At 44.1% G+C, this 21658-nt stretch overlaps 2 protein-coding genes across 4 annotated transcripts in view; one reads left to right on the forward strand and one right to left on the reverse strand.

Annotated features, from left to right (window-relative positions):
- PKIG (cAMP-dependent protein kinase inhibitor gamma) overlaps positions 1-21658 on the forward strand; it is a 115397-nt gene that overhangs the window by 16458 nt on the left and 77281 nt on the right. The window lies entirely within an intron of this gene.
- On the reverse strand, positions 1618-20198 carry SERINC3 (serine incorporator 3). The gene is made up of 10 exons (XM_037044125.1): positions 20087-20198; positions 15613-15774; positions 14808-15001; positions 13677-13756; positions 12648-12785; positions 10783-10952; positions 9542-9632; positions 8439-8619; positions 4407-4634; positions 1618-3783 (listed from the first exon to the last, which is right to left on the reverse strand). The coding sequence occupies exons 1-10, from the start codon at positions 20123-20125 to the stop codon at positions 3645-3647; spliced, it is 1422 nt and encodes a 473-aa protein (XP_036900020.1). The 5' UTR covers positions 20126-20198; the 3' UTR covers positions 1618-3644.

Consider the following 21658-nt stretch of genomic DNA (forward strand, 5'->3'; position numbering starts at 1 on the left):
GAAAAAAATTTTGTAGCTAGATGTTCACACTCTTACCTGATAAGGTGCCAGCTATTAGAGGTACAGTGACCAAGTAAGAAGCTAGCAGCTGCCTTGAGGGGATTACTGACTTCCCTTTGTTAGTGACAGGTGGCTTAGGGAGCCAGCTGGCTCCACTATGCATCCCTAAGCAGTCTCTAGTTTATATTGTCTCCTACCCCCTCGTAGTCCAAGAGACAATGGGGGTCTGTGTAATGGAAGGAAGAACTGAGTTCCCTAAGCCCAGGTGGTCTGTGAAAGGGAGCTGCGAGGTGGGCAACGTGGTTCGTTGCTGGGTACACGTAGCTATTCATTATCCTTCACCTGAGGCCACAGGCACTGTGTGGCTTGAGTCCCTCAGGGGCACTCAGGACATCACTGAACAGGCTGTCTGACTTGGGCTCCCCGGTGACAAGGCAGACAGGAGAGACTGACACAGAGTAAGCCTAAGCCTGGTCGCTGCCATCGGCCTGCAGAGATGAAATGCATGGCTCATACTGACACTCACTGTAGCTTAACGGGTAAAAAGAAAAATACAGTCAAGCGAGGACTTGGAGTGAATAAGAGCCGTCCTAGTTTAAATCAAGCCTGAGCGATGACATGGTCTGGGACATCAGAGACGCTGACACCCAGGCCCACAGCCGTTCTTTGGCGGTGTGTCTGGCTGTGAAGAGAAAGTCTGATTTCCCAGCGGAATGAGTGCCTCCTCACAACCACCTAGAAAGTACATGGCCGGCGCGGGCCTATGAGCCCTCCCCCCGGGCACCTCGGCGAGCGTGGCAGCACAGCTCATGCCTCGGATGAACCCCTCCAGCATGTCACGGACCTCCAAGCCAGGGCCCTCAATCTGCTATCCCGGGAGACAAGCAGGCCTGTGTATGGTGACAAGATACTTCTGATCTGAAGTGAGGTGACACCATGAGGTGTGACGGTTCAAAATGCAGTCTGATCCTGCTTTACGATCTTATCCTGGACTTAAAATGCTGGCACTTAACGCTTGTGTAAAATGCAACACGCATGTGGATAGTTCACTTGAGCCTCGGGCAAACTATTGGGTTTCCCACCGAACTTACTCTCAGGGTACAAAACCAAACAGCAGGCACACTGCCCCCTAGTTTTTAAAGAAAATTCGTTATTTCAAATTAGTATCAAAATTATCGTCATAAGAAAAAATTAAAAAACTTTATTGGACTTTAGTACACTTACTTTACAGTATAGTATTGCTTTTATTTTAAATTACATAAGGTGGGGGGGGAAGTTGATACACCATGTTTTAGAGCTTAGGACCTTTAATGGGTTCAGTCTGGCTGGCCTGTCCAGGAAGAGGGGTAGCTGCCTCACACTGGGAAAGGGCTAAACCTCCCCTACCTGCCCCCCAAGCCCCTTGCAGCCTTGTTCCTATGCCCCAGTGTAAACCACTGGTTTAAAAACACTGGTCCCAACCATCCTGTCAAGCCCTGCTGCCCGACCCACGTCCGCCCCGGCCGAGACTGTGTCCCTGTGTGCCCCGTGTTTAATTCTGTAAGGATCTAGCCTGCGCTAGGATTTGGCTGAAAATCTCTGACCTCTGAACATTGTCCAGTCTCTTTTAGCCCTTACTTAAATGATTACCAGCTACTACCCGAGTGCCTAAAATGGGTTGAGTACTTTGCAAAGTGCCTTTGCTCTCTAAACAATCTTAGGTAGTAGGTACTACCTTTTGTTCAAACAGGGAAAACAGTGGGGCTCAGACAGGTAGTCATTTGTCAATGTTACAAAGCTTTGTTAGTATCGATTCAATAAATGTTAGCTGTTTAACAGGCAGAAAATGGCAAAACTGATGCAAACCGGTCAGACTTCCAGGCATTATGCTCCTGGCCATCCCCAGGGACCATACCCCTGTCCTCTGCTAGGCTGTGTCCCTCTTCCTGCCCCTCACCACACAGATGGAACCGCCACTGATGCAGGTCATTAAACCAGAATCACCCTGGAATCTACCCCCCCGCCCCACATCTAACCACTGCAAATTTTTAAATTTTAATTACTACGTAGCTCTGAGCCATCAGTTTCTCCCCATCCTTACGTCTCCTTTTCAAATCTTACATGGGCTGCCCTGGTGGTCTCTTTTTAAACCTATTCTCCAACAGACAGTGATTGAAGACACAGCTCCCCACTGCCCTCAGCATAAGGTCCAAACTCTTGTGTGTGGTTTACAAAGCCTTTTATAACCTGGTCCCTGCCCATTTCTCCCTATCCCAGCTTTCTGAATTTTTAAAAAAGTCTCCCTGCCTTTAACACGCAGTTTTGTTCACTCTTCAGCAAATCCGCTCCCTTCCCATTTCTCCCTCAGCAGCCCCTCACAGTCCTTAGCTTAGACATCATTTTCCCCAGGAAGCCTACCGTGGCACCCCACACCGGGCACCTCTTCTTCGGGTTCTCCGCAATTCCAGAACCGCAGCGTCAGTGGTGCCACACCACACCCCTCGCCAGCTCGCTTCCACCCTCCCGGACACTGTAAGCCCAAGGTGGCAGAGAAGGTGCTGTACCCCAGCACCTGACGGCCCAGTAAAGAACAGAGAGCAAATCTTGGTCAAAAGGACAAACTTCTGTCTCCTTGCACAAGACCTCTTCCAGAGGGTTCCTGACGTTCCTGCCCCTGCCTCTCACCCACTCAAGCGTCTCACCCAATGGGATTTATTAGGACAATTTTTGAATGAGTTTAAGACTTTACTTACTAGCCCATAAGTTTCAGAAGGAATAGGTGCATTCTGTTAGATGTCTGATAAATCTGCCTGCTCACATAACTCTTAAAAATATAGAATGGCTGCGAATCCGTAAAAGCTGTTAAAGAAAGGGCCTTAAAAGCATAAATCTATTTTAATCAAATACCTTGTAGTGCAAATATAACTCACATGCATTTTACTTTTACATATTCATAACATAATGAATTACATATACTAAAGTTACAGTGTTTTCCCAAGTGAATCTTCATTTTAACAAAACCTATAAAGCATTTTTTGAAATTAATGTTCTGGCAAAGCCAGACTTGAATCAAGCAGCATCAATGCCATAGTATTTAAAAAAATGAAAAGACTCAAGCTGCAGAAGCAGTGGCCCTATCAGCAAGCCCTCTCGGGGGAAGGACGCGCCCACAGCACTGCGAGCACTGTGGTGTGACACCTGCTAGCATTCAGGACAGAGCGGAGCGCTGGCACCACACCAGTGAAGACTGTCACAGGGGAACCTGCCATACAAACACATTACTACCTTTTTCCTGCACTTTAGGGATACCGCAATAGAAATATATTAACGATGGCCTCCAATATCTGGTATTTCTCTATCTCATATTTTACATCAAAGTTGTAGGAAGCTGCAGGTCTCAATAAAGAACTCTCTTCACAGCACAGCTGTAGTTTCACTATACAATGCAAAAATGTTCCCTTTGCACCATATCCTTAAAAATAAGCATAATATACATGTAAAGTTCAGATCCTGCATCCATCATAGTTCAGTCTTGCCCTCAGCTATGAACCTTCACACAGTCAAATTCGCCAAGCGTTCACTGACTATTTTAGTTGAAGCAGAAGTAGCGGGGCTTCCAGCAAAGGCGGCCTGTGGACTTCAGCAGCGTCCATGGCCCTCGGGGCTCAGCTGAAGTCTCGACTGGTGATGACGAGTGGAGCCACCAGGGTCCAAACGTAGAGGAGGAGGCAGACCCAGCTGGAGCTGATCTTGACCCACACAGTTGGCCACTTGCTGGTCACGTTCTGGAACTTGGTGTCAGGGCTAAGGGAACAGAAGGGAGCCAGGAAAAGGAGCTGGATCTCCACAGTGAGCAGCCCCAGCCAAAGCCAGAACACCCTCCAGGGAAACCTGACTGACACTGCTCCCTGGGAAGGTTCTAGCAGGGACTGGAGGAAGCTGCTACTTTAGTTTTTACAAGCTTTTATCTTCCTGTCAGCATGAAGAACCCCAATTACTAATCTGTGGGCAAGGTTCTTCAGGAACAGCTGGCTGTTCTAGATACTGCTGAACGTCTGGACTGAACTGGCCTCCTTGAAACGTTCCCTCCCCACCCATCATTCCCTTGGTCGGAATACTCTGGATGGCCCTCTCTAGACACAGAAAAATGAGAGCACGGAGACGGGTGAGGTCGCTCTATGTCGGGATCTTTTCTCTCAAGCAGCCAGGTCTGGAAGAGCTGCTTGTAACCTGCACTGTAAGAATTCCAGCTGGACTGTAAATCCAAAAGGAGAGAAAGTCCAAAGTATTTCAGGAAAGAGTCTGTACTGAACACAACCTTATTATACAGGTAAGAGGAGGAGATTCTAAGGTCAGAAAAACGGATGGAGGTTTTACAGATCAAGGGGGCTACGTGGTCTTCCAAGGGTGTTGCCTGCGTCTCCTACCTGTACCAGCTGGTCACGGTCATCATGATGTACAAGGAAGCCAGGAATAGCATGAAGTGGAAGACAGAGTAGTTGTACTGAACTCCCTCTTTCTCATTGTCCACAACCCGCCGAGGCTGTCCCTCTTCTTCGTCGCTGGCACCATTGGTAGCTGTGTCACGAAGGATCACACTCTCGCTCCCTGACAGGGTCAGCTTGTTTACTTGGCTATTGCTGGAAGTGCGTAAGCTAGAAAGTGATCCCAAGGAAAACAAATCAGGAATGGACCACGGAGACGATGTGCTGCCTCTGTAAGTGAAGGTTATTTCTGAATGGCTCCTACTTTGGGGCCTGACGGCCTTCTGAAAGCCTTGCTTGAAGTTCTGAACTGTCGTCTGCCACCACAAGACAGACAGTATGCTTACCAGTTACTACTTGATGGTTTAACTGCTTAGGAGTTTCCCAAAACATACTGTGCTCTCAAGGTCTACGTCCATGCCTTCGCAAGAACCTCTTCTACTCTTGGAATGTACCGCCCTCCAGCCTTCCCGCAGCTAACTTACTCACCCTGCAGTTTTCTGGCTATGTGCCCTGCCCTTTGGAAATCCTCCTCTGACGTCACCCCATCACCAAGCTGGGTTGAACTCCCACAGCTCTCGGCGCCTCCCTCTGCTGTAACACGGGCCATTCCCGTCCTCCTCGCTAGCCACAGAACTCCTGGCCAACAATGGCCTTAGTCATCTCTGCTTTTCTGGCACGCAGCAGATGCTCACTGAAGTTTGCTGAATGACTCAATAACAAAGTACATACAAATAAAGGACAAAAAGCACACGATCGCCTCTATCAATAGTAAAAAAATAGCCTTTTATAAAATCTAATACCTTTTCAAGATGACAAAAATGCTCCAACTAAGAACAGAGGAAAACTTTCTCAAAAAAATAAAGGGCCTTTGTGAAAAACCCAGTGCTGAATCCATACTTAACAGCGAGAGTAAAAGCTCCGCCCCCCACCCCACCAAGAGCAGGAACACAGACAAGCACTCCATTCTCATCATTTCCATTCAACATTGTGCTGGAGGTTCAAGCCAGAGCAACTACGCAAGAAAAAAATAAAAGGCATCCAGATTGGAAAAGAAGAAGTAAAGGAATCTATCTGCAGATGACCTGACCTTGTATACAGGAAGTCTTAAGGAATACACACTCAGAATCAATGAACCACCTTGAAGGATATAATATACAAGAAAATTATATTCCTATGCCTAGCAATGAACAGCCTAGAAAATAAATTAAGAAAACAATCTCCTTGACAACACCATCAAAAAATACTCAAAGAAATTAAAGACCTAAATGAGACATCCCATGTTCATGGACTAGAAGCCTTAATATTGTTGAGATGGTAATACTCCAGGTTGATGTACAGATTCGACGCAATCCCCTTCAAACCCCAATTACTTTTTTGCGGGGGGCAGAAATTGTAAGCTGAACCTAAAATTTACATGGAAATGCATGGGACTCAGGATAGCCAAAAGAATCTCGAAAAAGAACAAATTTTGATTTTGAATTTGAAATCAAATTCTTGATTTCAAAATTCACCTCCAAGAAACAGTACCACAAAAGTGGTACTGGTGTAAGGATTAACGTGCATACCAAAGCAGTAGAATTACGAGTCCAGAAACAAGCCATTACATTCACAGTCAACTGAATGTAACCGCCAGGGTAAGGATGCCAGGACAAGTCAGTGGGGAAGGAACAGTCTTTTCAAAAACTGGCGCTGGGACCGCTGGGCATCCACGTACCACAGGACGAAGTTGGGCCCCATGTCTCAAACCATATTAAAAATCAATAAAAAGACAAAAACCCTAATTTTAAAATAGGCAGAAGATTTAAATAGACATTTCTTCAAGAAGATACAAAAATGGCCAATGAGCATGTGAAAACCAGTCAGCCTTCACTAGGGCAGTGTAAAGCAGAGCCGTAAAGAAGCGCTACTGCACGTCCTCCGATGGCGATGGTCAGAAAGACAGCGCAGACTGGGAGGTAAGGCAGGCAACCCCGTGACGTGGTGCGGCCCCTCCAGAAGATGCTTTGGCAGTTCCTCAAAGAGGTAAACAGGGCGGTGCCCTACAATCCAGTAATTCCGCTCACAGGTACATACACATCCCGGAGAATGGAAAATTTACACCCACACAAAAAATGTGCACACACACACTCATAGTAACAGTATTCACAATACAGGGGAAACATCCGAATGTCCATCACCTGGTGCGCGGACACACAAAATGTGCTACAGCCACACAACCGCACATTATTTCCAACAATAGGAAGGAATTAAACACTGACAAGTGCACAACACAGACGACCCTTGAAGACATCTGCCAAGAAGAGGCGAGTCACCAAAGACCACACACTGCACGCTTCCACACACACCCAACACCTGAATAAGCAAACCTAGGACAGAAAGACAACTGTCTGCCAGGGGCTGGGGGACAGGGGATGGGGACTGGCTGCTGTTGAGCGTGGGGTTTCTGGGTAAACAAAATGTTCAAGTTGATTGTGCTGATTTTTGTGCAACTCTGTGAATATACTAAAACACTTCTGAGTTTTTTAAAATTCACATTTTTAAAGGGTGAATTCTGTGGTAGGTGAATTATTAAAAAAAAAAAAGCCCAAAAGCAAAACAAACAGTAGCCACAGACACTATGAAAACAAATGAGCACAGCTGTGTTCCAAGGAAACCACTCACAAAAACGGGCAGACAGCCTAGGGCTGTAGTCTGCCAACCCCCGTTTAAAGCAACCATTAAAAACCATAATAAATTTGCACACAATATTATGGGAAGCTGTCCAGATTATAACAAATTCATATTTCAGAAGTGTGTGTATTTATGTAGCATGTTCCTATTAACACTATATACACAGTGATATAAATTAAACTGTGTATTTAGCTATATATAGTTACATTTAACTAAATAGATAGAGATAGGTTTACAGCATCAGAGGTGTCAAACTCATTTTCACTGGGGGCCACATCAGCCTCGCGGTTGCCTTCAAAGGGCTGAATGTCATTTAGGACTGTGTAAATGTAACTACTCTTTAACTAGGGGCAAGGAGCTTGGTGCTGCCGCCTGGTAGAAACAAGGTGCCGGGCGGGTAAAACCAGATGGAGGGCCGGATTCGGCCCACAGGCCGCCTGTGCAGTAAATATATGCAAAGGATAAAAACCCTAAATAATATGTACCAAATGCTAACCACAGAAGAGGTAAATTTGGAGGAAGGACACTTTCATCTTCTATCTTACACTTTTCTCACATTATTAATTTATGTGAACATATCCTTATCAATTTTTATTACCTATTTTGAAATAATTAAGGTAATATATGCTATTTTGTGGGAAATAGCAGTAAAAATGAGTGGGAGGATCAGTGCTAACTGCTAACATAGGCCATATCTGGGGCCTTGGATTTACCAGAGCCTTTTACATTAGGTGTGTATCATTCTGTAGTTGTTGAATTACTCACAATGACCAGGAATTTTTTTAAAACAAAAAGCCAACTTTCAGAGGCACTATTCTAGCTGACCTAGGTCAGTCGCGGCGTGTGCTCCTCGTATGAATGAGCAAGTCTTTCTTTGGAAGGCTGGGAGGAGTTATTTGAGGAGAGAATCTGATGAACTTTAAGAAGCATGTATGGCTCGTAATTGAGGCAAGTCGAGAACTTTTAATAAAGAAGAGTTAGGCTGTTTTTTTCCTTCCTTTTTAAAAAAAATCCTCACTCAAGGGTACGCTCACTGATTTGAGAGAGAGAGGAAGGGGGGCAGGGAGCAGGAGACCGGGGGAGAGAGTCAGAGAGAAGCATCAATGTGTTGCCTCCTGGGTGTGTCCTGACTGGGAATCAAACCCGCAACCTTTCTAGTGCACAGGGTGACGTTCCAACCGAGCAACCCAGCCAGGGCCCATTAGGCTATTTTTCAAAATTCTTCAGGCTGCTTTTTGAAGGCAAAATAGCTGCTTCAGTCTATTTTCAACCTTTATCCGAATCTTAAGTATTTTAACTTACCTAGAATACAAAAGGCAGATAACAGAGATGCTCAGCTCCCAAATAGCGTTTTTATCCAGAAAATGCCCACTCTGTGATGATGGAGCAGAGGTAGGGACCACAGCAGTGGTATTTCCAGGAGCCAAGGTTGGTGCGGTCATGTGTGTGATGATGCTCAACAGGCCTGGGTTGCAGGAACGATCTGAAAATGGGAAATGCTGCATTATCCTTAGTCATAACTCCTCTTGTCCCAAGGAGGGGTTTGAGAGGTGTGGGACACATTCAGTCGTGACATACGGGAACGCTGCACTGTCTATAAAGGGACCTGAAACTTGGCGGTCAATAACATATTTGTGTTGCAAGCAGTGAGCTAGTTTCAAAAAAAAGAAACAATCATTTCATAAACGTCAATCTTGATTTGACTGGTTCTGAAGTTGAACTGATAAATTTTCTCGGTTGTGCAACCATGCAGAGGCTTCAGACACAAGGTGCTTGTCCCTCCTTTTGCTGTTCCCCACGTACACAGGAATACAGTGAGTTGAGTCATCATTAGCGGGTCTGTGAGAACCCACTGAATACCCTGAGAGACAACCCTGTAGCAACTACAAGAGATTTCCTGCAGCTACAGGCTCTACAGCCAATAACACAAAGTAAAACCCTATTAAAACAATTCTACACAAGGCCTCAACAAGGTTGCCTTGTCTAGCTCTTAACTAGTTTGACTTAGGCTGGGAAAAGCATAAAGGACTGTGTGTGCGGTCTCTTAATAAGGGGATCCCAACCTCGGACTGGAACCGGGCTGCACAGCAGGAGGTGAGCTTGAATGTCATGCTCTTGAATCACCCAAAACCATCCCCACCACCCTGCCCCCTGGAAAAACTCTTCCATGAGACCGGTCCCTGGTACCAAAAAGGTGTGGGACCACCTGTCAGCTATGAATAGCTATAAACAGACGTGGAGAATAAAACTTGAGAGGCAAACAGCTGCAAACAGTGAACATTATACATTTCAGTGGAGTTGTCTGTTCACTTGTTTGCCATCTGCTCTAGCTCTGGTTTTTACGCCACTGAAGGGGTCATTTCCTACTTTCTTTTCAAGTGAATGTGCTTTTGCCATTCCCTTACCAGGCTCATTGGTCATGGCTGACCACGTGAGGTACATGGTGTAGATGGTGATGACAGAGGACTGCAGGAGGCCAGAACGAGGCTGGTGTTCCTATGGAATTAAACAGAAAACAATGCCACAGGAGCTGCAGGGCTGACTTCCTAAAACCCAGTGTGCTTCCCGGGGACCCACCGGATTGTCATTAACTAAGAACCTTCTGATCCTCCTCCACAGTCAAAAGATGCCAAATACCTTTCGGTTTCAGTTAGCTGGAAAAAGAACCAGGAAAGAAGCAGCACGCACTATTGGTTCTCCGGGCATGTCACAATCCTGTGGGTTCCTGTGCACCACACCGAGGTTTTCATTTACCGTCTCTCTGTATGGTGGAATGTAAATTCCGCTTTGCCACTAACTAGCGAGGTGACCCGCCATCTGTCTGGAACTCTCACTTTTCTCACTTTTAAAAGGAGAGGTGAGGTCTAGATGTTCTCAAATTTCATATATAAAACTCCATGAATTGGCCCTGGCTGGTGTAGCTCAGTAGATTGAGCTCCAGCTGCAAACCAAAGGGTCACCAGTTTGATTCCTTAGTCAGGGCTCATGCCTGGGTTGCAGGCCAGGTCCCCAGTGGGAGCCATGTGAGAGGCAACCACCCATTGATGTTTCTCTCTCTCTTTCTCCCTCCCTTCCCATCTCTCTAAAAGTAAATAAAATCTTAAAAAAAGAAAAAAAAACCTCCATGAATTTAAGTATGGCATTTAAGTGATGAAACTCAGGAGCATGAGTTTTATTTGTTCACTTTGAACCATCACCCAAGGATATGTTTATTGATTTTAAAGAGAGAAGAAGGGAGGGTGGGGAGAGAGAGAGGGAAACATCAATCAAACCACAACCTAAGCATGTACCCTGAATGGGGATCGGACGAGCCTCCAAGTAAGCCAGCCACAGAAATCAATTATTTTTTTCCTAGTTAATTCCCCTAAAATACGTTGGCTGATTCATAAGAATCATTCTTTCGATGTAAACAATCATAAAAATGATCAATTCTCAGGTTACCTACATTTTTTAAATGACAGGGAAATTGTTCATTTGATTATAATACAAGCAACTCAAGGGCACATTTTATAGTCACTAGGTATAATTGGAGAAATGTTTAAATGGGGTAAAAAATGCACATAAATTCACATAAAGGGCTACCTAGGTTTCAAGTACAGCATTAATTAAAAATCTCACTGGGGGAAGCAGCAGAAAACGACCATACCTGAATTTTTGGAAGGATTGATATAATAGAAACAATAACGCAAAGGATCAGATTAATGCTGATGAAGAACTTGTTCTCCGTGCAGCCGTCTGGTTTGGTGTAGTGTGCATAGAGCCCGCCGACAATGATGAGTGATGAGATATACAGGACGCTTGTGACAGTCAGTAAAACTAAAAGAACAAAAGTAAAAAAGGGAAGCCAATATAAATGCCCATAAGTCTAACAAACTTTTATAAAGAAGACCAATTTTTCTTCCACTCTATGAAAATAGAGACATTAGGTCACTTTTATGGTGGTTACTAGTTCGCAGTAAAAAGATGGAAGGCCCAAGGTTGAAGTCTCAGACTGTGTGAGAGTTGGCTCACTGGTAAATTACAAAACCGACCGAACAACTGAACTGGACTCCCTGGACTACCTGGCTTGGTTTCGTGGGTTGAAAAACCAGGCACCTGATCATTGCAGCCAGAGTAAATTCTCAGGATGTGCTAAATACTGTTCATTATTAGCTTTTCTCAGGAGCCCAAACAACTCCTTGACCCTCAAAATGGCCCAGTTCACAGCAAGCTGAAAGGCCAGGGGCAGTGTCAGCAGGACACACAACAGACAGGCACCTCCCACGGCCGTTCTGCCTCTGTAGCTACATGGTCTGGGAGAAAGAAGGTCCGGTAACAGTGGATACATCCGGAGAGAAAAGTGGGGTTTTGCAGGCTGGTAGCTACATGTTTTCTTCTTGATAAAATTCTACCATCTATTTTTATGGTAAAAATGGTTCTATTCTTTTTTCTTTTTCAATTTAAAAAGAAGCACCCTAAATAAGTAATATGAAAGGAAAACCGGACAATTTGGTAACACGTACTGAGCATCTACAAGATCCACGCCCTCTGACTCTTCTGCTTCTGGGAATTTATTGCAAGGAAATAATCGGAAAGGTGCTCACAGACAGGTTATTAGGGGTATTGCTGTCCCGTGGCCAAACATATTCACAAGCTATCTCTAAGTTTTAAAAAAACCTCAAACTATAAACTATTCAAATATATATTAAAAATAAGTAAGACACAAACATAGTCACATTTTTAATGACTTTTTTATACATAGAAGGTACACATGTACATATAGGATAAAAAACTAAAAGAATTTAGAATAATATGCTAACAGTGAGTAATAATTACCAGGGAGTTAGATTATGGGGGAATTTTTTTCTTTTGTGGCTTTTGGTTTTCAAGTTCTTGACATGGAGCATCTATTATTTTATAATTGGGGGAAGGGAGGGAGTCAGGGCGAGGAACCTCAGCCACTGTTCTTAAAACTAAAGTCTGGCTGGGTCACTGCCCCTAATAAGTACAGACCTCCAGAGTCCCTTCCGCCTATTAATCTTGTCCCAGCCTTTTTTTCTGCCTAATAATCCTGTCCCAGCCTAAACATTTTAAGTACCTTTTCCCACCAGACAAATTTTACAAGAGGTATGCGGCCACACTCTGAATAAAGCCTTCGGTGAGAACCTCCTCCGCCTATGCTGGCAGATGTCCCATACACAGAATGCATCTGAGTCCCCTCGTCCAGGGAAACAAGGAAATCAAAACCAGAACTAAGTCACTAAATACAACTCTTCTCCTTATCCAAACACACGTAGTTACATCACAAATCTCAAAATGAGTGAGTTGGGGAAACCCGGTGACATACTACCTGTACTACCCCCTTCCAGTAATGCATATACTTCACCATGAACTCAATGGGAAATTAGTTTAAAAAGTCTGCTCAACCTTGAAAGTTAATACATTTCACTCAGTGGAGATTTTCCTTGCACTCCCTGTTTAATATAGAGTAATAATGCAGAATGGCTCTCACAGGCGAGTTTAGATACCTACCAGCATACCAGCGCCTTGAGTTTCCTTCCTCCATTCGATTTACCCATGATTCGTTCAAAGAGTGAGCCATGTCGACCAATAGCACCAGCTGGATAAGGATGAATAAGAAGGCCCCAATCATGCCAATAACAAACCAGGCTACGAACCAAGAGAACAAAGTTATTCTTTCCCATAAATGTAACTTTTCAAATGTTAAATAACAATCTAAAATGATTTCAATTCAAGTAAGAGAGAGGGGGTAAAGGCATATTCTGCTCAGCAGTAAGGCAGGATTACTCTGATTCCAAACTCAAAGGTAATTCTCTGAGAAGTGTTCTGTTGGGTTTCGGACCTTTTAGAACTTGTTCTAGTTTGTGCCAAGGGGAGCCTAGGATCTGACCTTCCCAATGCTACTAGAAGCCCTTTCCTTTCCTTTCCAGGAGGAACAATCACAGTGGAAATCCATGAAAGTCACTCTGCCATCCCTCATGGTCAGGGATGGCAGAGCCCTGACTGACGTGGCTCAGCTGGGCATCATCCCACAAAGCGAAGGGCACCGGTTCAATACCTGGTCAAGGCATGTGCCTAGATTGCAGGTTTGGCTCTTAGGGAGCATTTGAAAAGCAACTGATCGATGTTTCTCTCTCAAATCAATGCTTCTTGCCTTCTCTTTCTCCCTTCCCCTCTTGAAAAATAAATAAAGCTTAAAATTTTTTTAAAAAAAGAATAAAAAGACAGGACGGAGAGCACAAGTCACAAGTCCTTATGTTGATAAGCTCTCTAATCAGCTCAGTACTGCCAAGTAAGAAGATAACCTATTAAAATATTGGCACACAACTAAACACGGCTCCACAACACCTGAGAAGTAACCTGAATGCCTCCCGGCTTTAACCAACTAATATCTTAATAGTAGTGCGGAGTCATTGGACCCCAACTGGACACCACCTCCTTTGTCAGGTCTGCACAATCAGTAATGAACACACAGCTCTAACTCAATCACTTGTAGAGTCGGTACCTACGATAACGGAGCCCCTCAATGGTGAGCTGTACCTGTGGTGAAGTGGCCCCCAGGGATGTAGAAAGAGCCAACCATGATGCCAACAATGGCAGCAATTTTGAAGAACCAAAACCTATGAGAATATAAAAAATGCATTTATGAAATGGTAGTTTTCACTCTCATACTAAAAAAAATTAATTTAAACAATGCAAACGTAAGCCTGAGCTTAGATCTTCATTTGACATGAAGCTGCTTCAGTGTTTAACACAATTTAAGAACAGCACAGAGAGCAGATCACTCACATTCATGTTAAAAAGAACATGTATCTTTAGAGTTTCCCTACTTTTAGCACTTAAAGGTGGGAAATTTTCCAGGATTCTGAAGTGTTCTAAACTCAAAATGTTACCTAGACATAGAGCAATTAACTACTAGGTCTGGGGAAAAGTCGCCACCCAACCCTTCCTTTACAACACGGGCTGTAAGGGCCCTGGCGCACAAACTACCGCGTTCATCGCTGGCAAAGCCAAGAGCACACCTGGCTTTTAGTGCCTCTAAAGAGTCCTTGCATGGCAGAGTGAAAAGAATCAGACTTGGGAGCTGGACGGGCCTGAGTTTCAATCCCAGCTCCAACCCTCACTGGCTGAGATCTCAAGCAATTTATGTAACCTCTCTGAAATCAGATTACTGCACATGTAAAAAGGGGGTTATAATAAAGTTCACAAAACTCCCTTCAGTCTTCAAATTAGAATCAGGGGAACTCGGGCCAGGAATACAGGAAACAACAGAATATGTAAATCAGTGGCCTAAATATATTCACTGTTTATCTTTCTGTATAGTTTAAATACATCATGCACATGCTTATCTTTTAACAATAGAAAGGAAAAAAGTGGTTCCTAACACAGTGCTTGAACTGTGTCATGGGTGTTCAATAAAAATCTAGGAACAAGAAACAAAAGATACTAAAAAAAAAAAAACCCCACTCTCCTCATCCCCTCTCCCTCCTTCCTGCTACTACAGTCCGACTGCAAATGACAGTGAAACCCCCTCACACGTGCAACAGGTCGAAACACACATGGGCCACCGACTCACTACTCCACCGCTTCCATCAGGGTGGCGACATTCACTGCTGAATGGGGGCCCCACACCGTGGCATAGCAAGTTAATAATAAATAAACCTTACATACCCATTGTGTATTGCCGCTCTGGGATCTTTGCTCGATTTTACTTTTATCATGAGCAGAGAAAAGGCAAAGAAAAAGATGGCCAGGGCGAAGCTGACTCGATACACAGCTTTAAAACCGACCTGCACATCACAATCTTTATTTGCCTTTAGACCAGCCACCTTGAAAGTAAATTCCCCTTCACAGAATCCAGGAATCTGGAAAACATGGTCTCAGTGTTACAGAGCAGCCACATTTAAGTGGAGGTTCCACCCCCACCCCCCACAGGAAGCCTTGATGTGTCAAATGACCACTTCAACAACTGCAAGACTGTCCTGTGGGATCTGTCTGTCTTCCAGCTCATTCACACTCCTGTCACCAAATGGTACAAGTAACTTGCATTTTGGAAGTAAAAGCAAGGCACTCTCTTCTTTGCTCTTTTCTACTGATGAGGTCGTATCTCCCACTTCCCATGTATTTTCATGCTACAGCTCACTTCTTCCAAAGGTGATGGCCTAGTTCAGTGTAAATGTTTACATCTTAAACACACATGGGAAGAAAATGTTTTAGGGACACTCTCTCAACATCTGTTTTCCTCCCGTTGTCAGACTCGAACCTGAAGATGTTCACTGTGGCTTCCTTTATTTCTGGAAAAGGACTAATACCTTCCTACTGTGCCTTGACTGTACTCCCAAATTACAATGAACTTGACTGGCTTTCGTAACAGTGAAGAAATAAATAAGAATGAATGTCAATGTCAAAATAAAGTAAAATTTTGTGAAATATAAAAATCATCAGTACTGTAAGGGTTCCGTTACTTCTACTTAACCTTCTTCAGCTGACTTTCCATCGGTTCCGTCAGCATAATACAGGATACAATGGCGCCCAGGAAGAGGATAAAAGCGTAGATGAGGCGTGTCACCACGGAATTCTTACTGTTGGGACAGCAACTGCACAGCAAACATGATGCGCCACCACAAAGGCACGGAACCTGGAACGAGCACACATGGCCATGAGACTTTTCAGTGGGCCTTTTCGTGAACTAGGTGTTGCAGAAGACAGGACTAAGCAAACAAGGCTTCGGTGGTTTTCACAGAATTACAGCCGGGAGGAAGTGGTGACAAGCATGGGCTCTGGACTCAGTATCACTTCTGCCACTGCATCTCAGCAGGCTTTTCTCCACCTGTCAGTGGACTCAGAAATGGAGTTTACCTCTCTCAAACACAACTGTATTGAATAAGCACTTCAACGCAGTACCTAAAACATTAAAAGCCCAATAAATTTTACTTACATGCATTCATACAGCGGTCATGTTGAATTTAAAAACAATATCGAGCCCTGGCTAGAGCTCAATGGATTGAGTACAAGCCTGCAAACCAAAGGGTCACCGGTTCGATCCCCAGTTCAGGGCACATGCCTGGGTTGCTGGGGGCGTGGGAGAGGCAACCACACATTGATGTTTCTCTCCCTCTTTCTCACCTCCTCCCTCCTCTCTCTAAAAACAAGTAAGATCTTAAAAAAACAAAACCCCAAAACCCAATATATCCTCAACAGGATGTGAGGAACTGGACACTGCTTGACTCTGAGTTTAGGTCATAAAAGGCACTGTAGTTTCTCCTGCTGAGAGCCACCACATCATGAGACGCCCAAGTCCCCAGAGGTCCCTGTGCTTTGAGGGAGCCCATCCACATGCAGAGGCCACAAGGCAGCGCCCTTGCAGATACCAAGCTGGTATCTGCAACCCCGAGTCCACCCCGCCCGGGTCCAAACCTGGGTTGAATGAGCCTTCGGATGATTCCAACCCAGCTGTTGAGCCACCCCGGCCGGTGCCCTTTCTGAATTTCTGACTCACAGAAGCAGAAAACGAGCAGTTGCTGTTTTCTGCCGTTAAGTTTGGGTGATCTGTTACATAGCCACAGTAACCAAATCAGTGGTTTTCCCAGTTCTGCTAATAATCCTCAAGTTTTACAAGGCACTGCCAATGAGTTGTAAAATGGGAAGAAACCACCAACAAGGAACTGTTATTAACTATTCATTATTTTTAATGATCTCAATCAAGCAGGCTAGAGGAACTGCTTTCCCTTTACAAAATTGTCGATCAAAGTAGTAATCAAAACAATGAAGGAAAAGGTATAGAAGTTAATTAATATTTTAAAAATTATTTAGGTTTTTTTTTTAGAGAGGAGAAGGGAGGGAGAAAGAGAGGGAGGGAGAGAAACATCCATGTGCCCTATGTGGCCCCCACTGGGGACCTGGCCCACAACCCAGGCATGTGCCCTGACTGGGAATTGAACCTGCAACCCTTGGGTTCGCAGCCCGCGCTCAATCTACTGAGCTACACCAGCCAGGGCAGAAGTTAATTAATATTAATGTTATGTTATTTAAAAAGTTTCTGTGATGTATTGGCATTTGTCAGCCATTCAAAATTTGTGTTCTAGATAAATAGTCACATAAAAATAATAAAAACAATATATCTTAACACTGAGAAAAATACCAACCTAACTGCACTTGCTATTTACTGAGAATCTTAGTTACCAAGTCTGATGTTACTGCATAAAGCAGCATTACATGATGGCAAGAACAAGGGTAACCTGGAAATTCCTCAAAAAGTTAAATATTGAATTACTGTATGACCCAGTAATTCCACTCCTCAAAACAAGTGGAACAGGTATTTAAACAAAAGCTTGTACCTGAATGTTCAAAACAACACTTCACAACTGACAACAGGCAAAACAACCCAATGTCTATCAGCTGATGAATGGGTAAGTAAAATGTGGTATATCTACACAAGGAATATTATTCAGCCATAAAAACGAATCAAGTAAAGTTGCTTGATCTGTGAAACAAAACTGTCCTACTCCATGTTATGTCACTTCCCTATCTCTAAATGACCCCTATTCTTCTGGTTCTTGACAGGACAAGAACCTTGGAGTCACCCTTGATGCCTTCTCTTTTTCTGAAACCCTCATCCAATCTGTCAGCACATTAGCTCTATCCTCAGAATATACCCCGAATCTGACCCCTTTCTCAGCATCCTTAGCCCTCACGTTAGTCTGAAACACTAACAGCATCTCTTATCTGGATTAATGTAGTAGCTCCTGTCTCCCTGCTGCAGGGACCCATTCAGAACCCAGAGCTAGTATAGAGAGTATTTTAAGATGAAAACACCTGAGATTCAGAACAGATGAAGAAAAAAGCCTTCTGAGCGCTGTCCTCTAAAAGCAGTAACTTGGGGGGTGTGAGGCTGGCCGTAAGTTCTCTCTCCAAAGGAGTTTTATGGCCACGAAGACAAAAAGACCTCTGCATCTACACAAACAAGTTATTATTACAGTCTTATCTCCTGTCTGTTCTCCTAAAAACCCATTTGTCTTTCCTAAAGAAACTTACTTGTTCTTTCCATAGGAGCCCTTTTCTCCCACCTCATTTCCCTGTTAAATTGGGAATATAAACTTTATATGCTAACCACCCCTTTGAGCTGCTCATCACCAAGCATTCCTGTGTGTGTGTGTGTTGCACTCACACATAAACTCTTCTCTCTTGATGACCTCGGTCAGTTTAATTCACAGGCCCCTAACTCCAACAGAGTGGAAGTTTTCCCTCCCCCACACTGCTTTGCCCATTCTTTTCTACCATCTATTCTTTGCACAGCAACCTTGTTGAAACAGTCAGATCAGATCATTCTCCTTTTCTGGATCCCCACATCACTTAGGGGAAAAAGCCAAAGCCCTTAAATTGGCCTACCAGACCATACAATGGGTATCTGCATTCTTTGGTTCCCTGCTGGTTTCTGACTTCCTTTCCTATTATCCTTCCCCTCATTTATTCCACTCTCTGGTACCCCGAACTCCTTGCTGTTCCTATTAAACAAAAGGTATTCATAATATGGAAAAATCATTTATAGATAGAAATGCTTTGATGGCATAAATTCAAAGTTCAGGTTAGGAAGGGCATTTTTCGTTCAAATCTCCAATTCACTCCTTAGTTAATTATCTTGTTTTTTTTTCCCTCAATTGATTTCAGAGAGAGAGAAAGAGAGAAACATCTACTTGTTGTTCCCCTTATTTATGTATTCACTGGTTGATTACTATATGTGCCCTCATGGAGGATTGAACCCCAAACTTGGAAGACTGGATAAGACTCTATAAACAGCCAAGCTACCCAGACAGAGTAATGACTGTCTTAGGTATACACTTCTACATCTATTTTGTAAATAATGAATTTGACCCATTAGTGGACTGTAAAAACCAACTGACCAGGATTTTTTAACACGGTAGAAAAATTGTACAGCAGATGGTAAAGCTAAGAATTGTTTCATGAAACTTGTGTCTAAATGGAGGTATTAACTATGTAGAAATTATTTCTTTCTTTGGGTCAAGGTAAAAAATTGGAAAAGCCACTGCTCTCAAGGAACTGGCACATTCAACAACCTTGAAGATTGGAAAACACACAGTGTCCGTCAGCAATGGTCATGAAATGAGCTGGGATTTGAGTCCTCCATCAATTACATCAGTCGGGGAATTAGGAAACAAGGAAATGATTTAAAGGAACCATGTTCCTCTGAAGTGAGTATATGAGAGAACTCAGGGTATTTTACTCCATAAATCCTAAAACTTCCTCTTTAAAATATGGAATTTACAATCGACAAAGTGATTCAACCTATTTATTCACTTTATCCCACAACAGCTCTCCAAGGGAGGAATGCTGGGGTGATGATAATCCTCGTCTTACAGGCAGAGATAAATGACTTGTACAAGGTCCCCAAGTTCAGACCATGGCTTCCAACTCTGAATAACAATCAACACGGCCTTCTTCGCCTCGCACCAAAGTTGCAGACAGGCCTCGGTTAAAATCACACCTCTGCCACGTACTCAGCAGAACTGATATATCCCGTGCTACCGCTAAAAATATAATAAGCCACCCAAATTAAATGGCGCCACCTTCAGAAGGTGCTACGAAATGAACCAGAGAGCTCCCGCCGTGGGACCTCATTCCTTGGTTCTATTCCAGCTCCCGGTGAACCTACAAGCCGCGAGGCTCGCGGGGGCGGGGCAACTGAAATGTAAACAATGGTCGCCTGGTCTCCTACATTCCTCACCAATCCCGGAAAGTGAGCCCCCAGATCCCGAAGGCTAGGCATTCGGATTTTCGCCTAGACCAGTGGATACTCCCTACAGCCCAGGGCCCGTCCCTCCAACCCCCGATCCCCAGCAGCCGAGGCCCGATCGGGTCTGGTGTTGGGACTCACTATCGTCGCCCCCCGGCCAAACCTCATGTCCGACGGAGACACCAGGCCCGAAACTCACCCAGCTGGCCAGGGAGAAAACGCCCAGCACAGCTCCCATGGTGGCGCTGGTGACAGAGGTGGCGGATTAGGAGGCTTCAAGTGCCTCCTCAGATACGCGACGGTTACTCAGGCCGGAAACGTGCTGCTTGCATCATTGCGTGGCCCCGCCCATCGCCCGCGGCCGCTGAACAGAAACACCTATCATTGGTAGAGAAAGAAGGCGGAGCTAACTCCCACCCGCCCCGACTAAGAGGAGGCGGAGCTAAACCGGCTGGGAGCTGGGGAGAGAAGGTGGGCCTATGCCGGCCAGTAGGGCCAGAGTTGGGAAGGCTGTATTTCTTCACCTAGTTTGAATTCACTGGGAGCCCAATATGTGTCAAGATCTGGGGTACGTAAATGTACAAGAATTTATGGCCTAGTTAAAAAGAGACCGACAATGCACATACGTGCACCGTGACATACTGTAATAAGTACTATGAAGGAGTAGTGTAAGGGAATATTCTTTCAGTAAAAGTTAAGAGGAAAGCAGTTTAACTGGGGGGAGGAATAATCCTGGAAGGCTGTTCTGACGGATTTACATTTAACTTGAGAACTTGCAGATGAGTCAAATTAGTTAGGGGAAAATGGGCACTGTCTCCTAAAATGTGGGCTATGCAATATGATTTGGGGTAAACGAAATGAACATGACATTAAAAGGCCCAGTGAAAAAGTTGAAAAAGTTGAAAAAGTTGTTCAATTAACATTGAAAGGCCCAGTGAAAAAGTCCCGTTTCAAACCGAAAGAAGGTTTATTTGAGACTAGTATGTATTTAACATTTTTCTAACATTTGCATTTCCCCCTTTTTAATAGAATGAAGGCTTTACTTTCCAAATCTCTCCAAAGGTAACCACAGCTACAGTTAAATAACACTATTTTTAGGGTCTGTGTGTGTTTCCAAAAATTCTTCATTTCTACTACACAATGCTGGTTTTCCACTTAAGCAGTGAGATAAGTTTTCCTTTGTAGATGTAAGTAACAATTGAGTCTATTTGAAGGGAGAAAAAAACCAGAAAATGATTTACTTAAATACACACAGTATAGGGGGTATTACATATTACAACAATGATGTAATATTACATATTACATCACCATATTACAACGATGGTGATGTTGTATAAATGACTAATGTAGGGGAACATTTAGCGGAGAATGGAAGAACCTGTACAGTTTGGAATCCTGCGATATTTGGGTTGGAAGAAGCCTTAGAAATATACTTGGATCCCTTCTTTTACCGAAATGGGAAAAAGCTTGTCCTGGCTGGTGTGGCTCAACTGGTTGGGCATCCTCTGAAGAGTGAAAGGTCACCGCCTGTTGGACTCTGGTCAGGGCACCTGCCTGGGTTGTGGGTTTGTCCTGGTAGGGGCCTCAGAAAGGGACAACCGATGGATGTTTCCCACATTGATGTTTCTCTTTTTCTCCTTTCCTTCTCCTCCATCTAAAAATAAATAAAATCTTAAAAAAAAAAGAAAGAAAAAGACCCAGTGTTAAATCGTTTGCCCAAGGCCACAGGAAGGGGTTGATGGCAAAGGAAGGAGAATTACTCAAGCTTTTC

Source organism: Sturnira hondurensis, unplaced genomic scaffold (assembly GCF_014824575.4).
Source record: "Sturnira hondurensis isolate 20B ecotype Veracruz unplaced genomic scaffold, ASM1482457v3 Scaffold0004136, whole genome shotgun sequence".
Lineage (NCBI taxonomy): Eukaryota > Metazoa > Chordata > Mammalia > Chiroptera > Phyllostomidae > Sturnira > Sturnira hondurensis.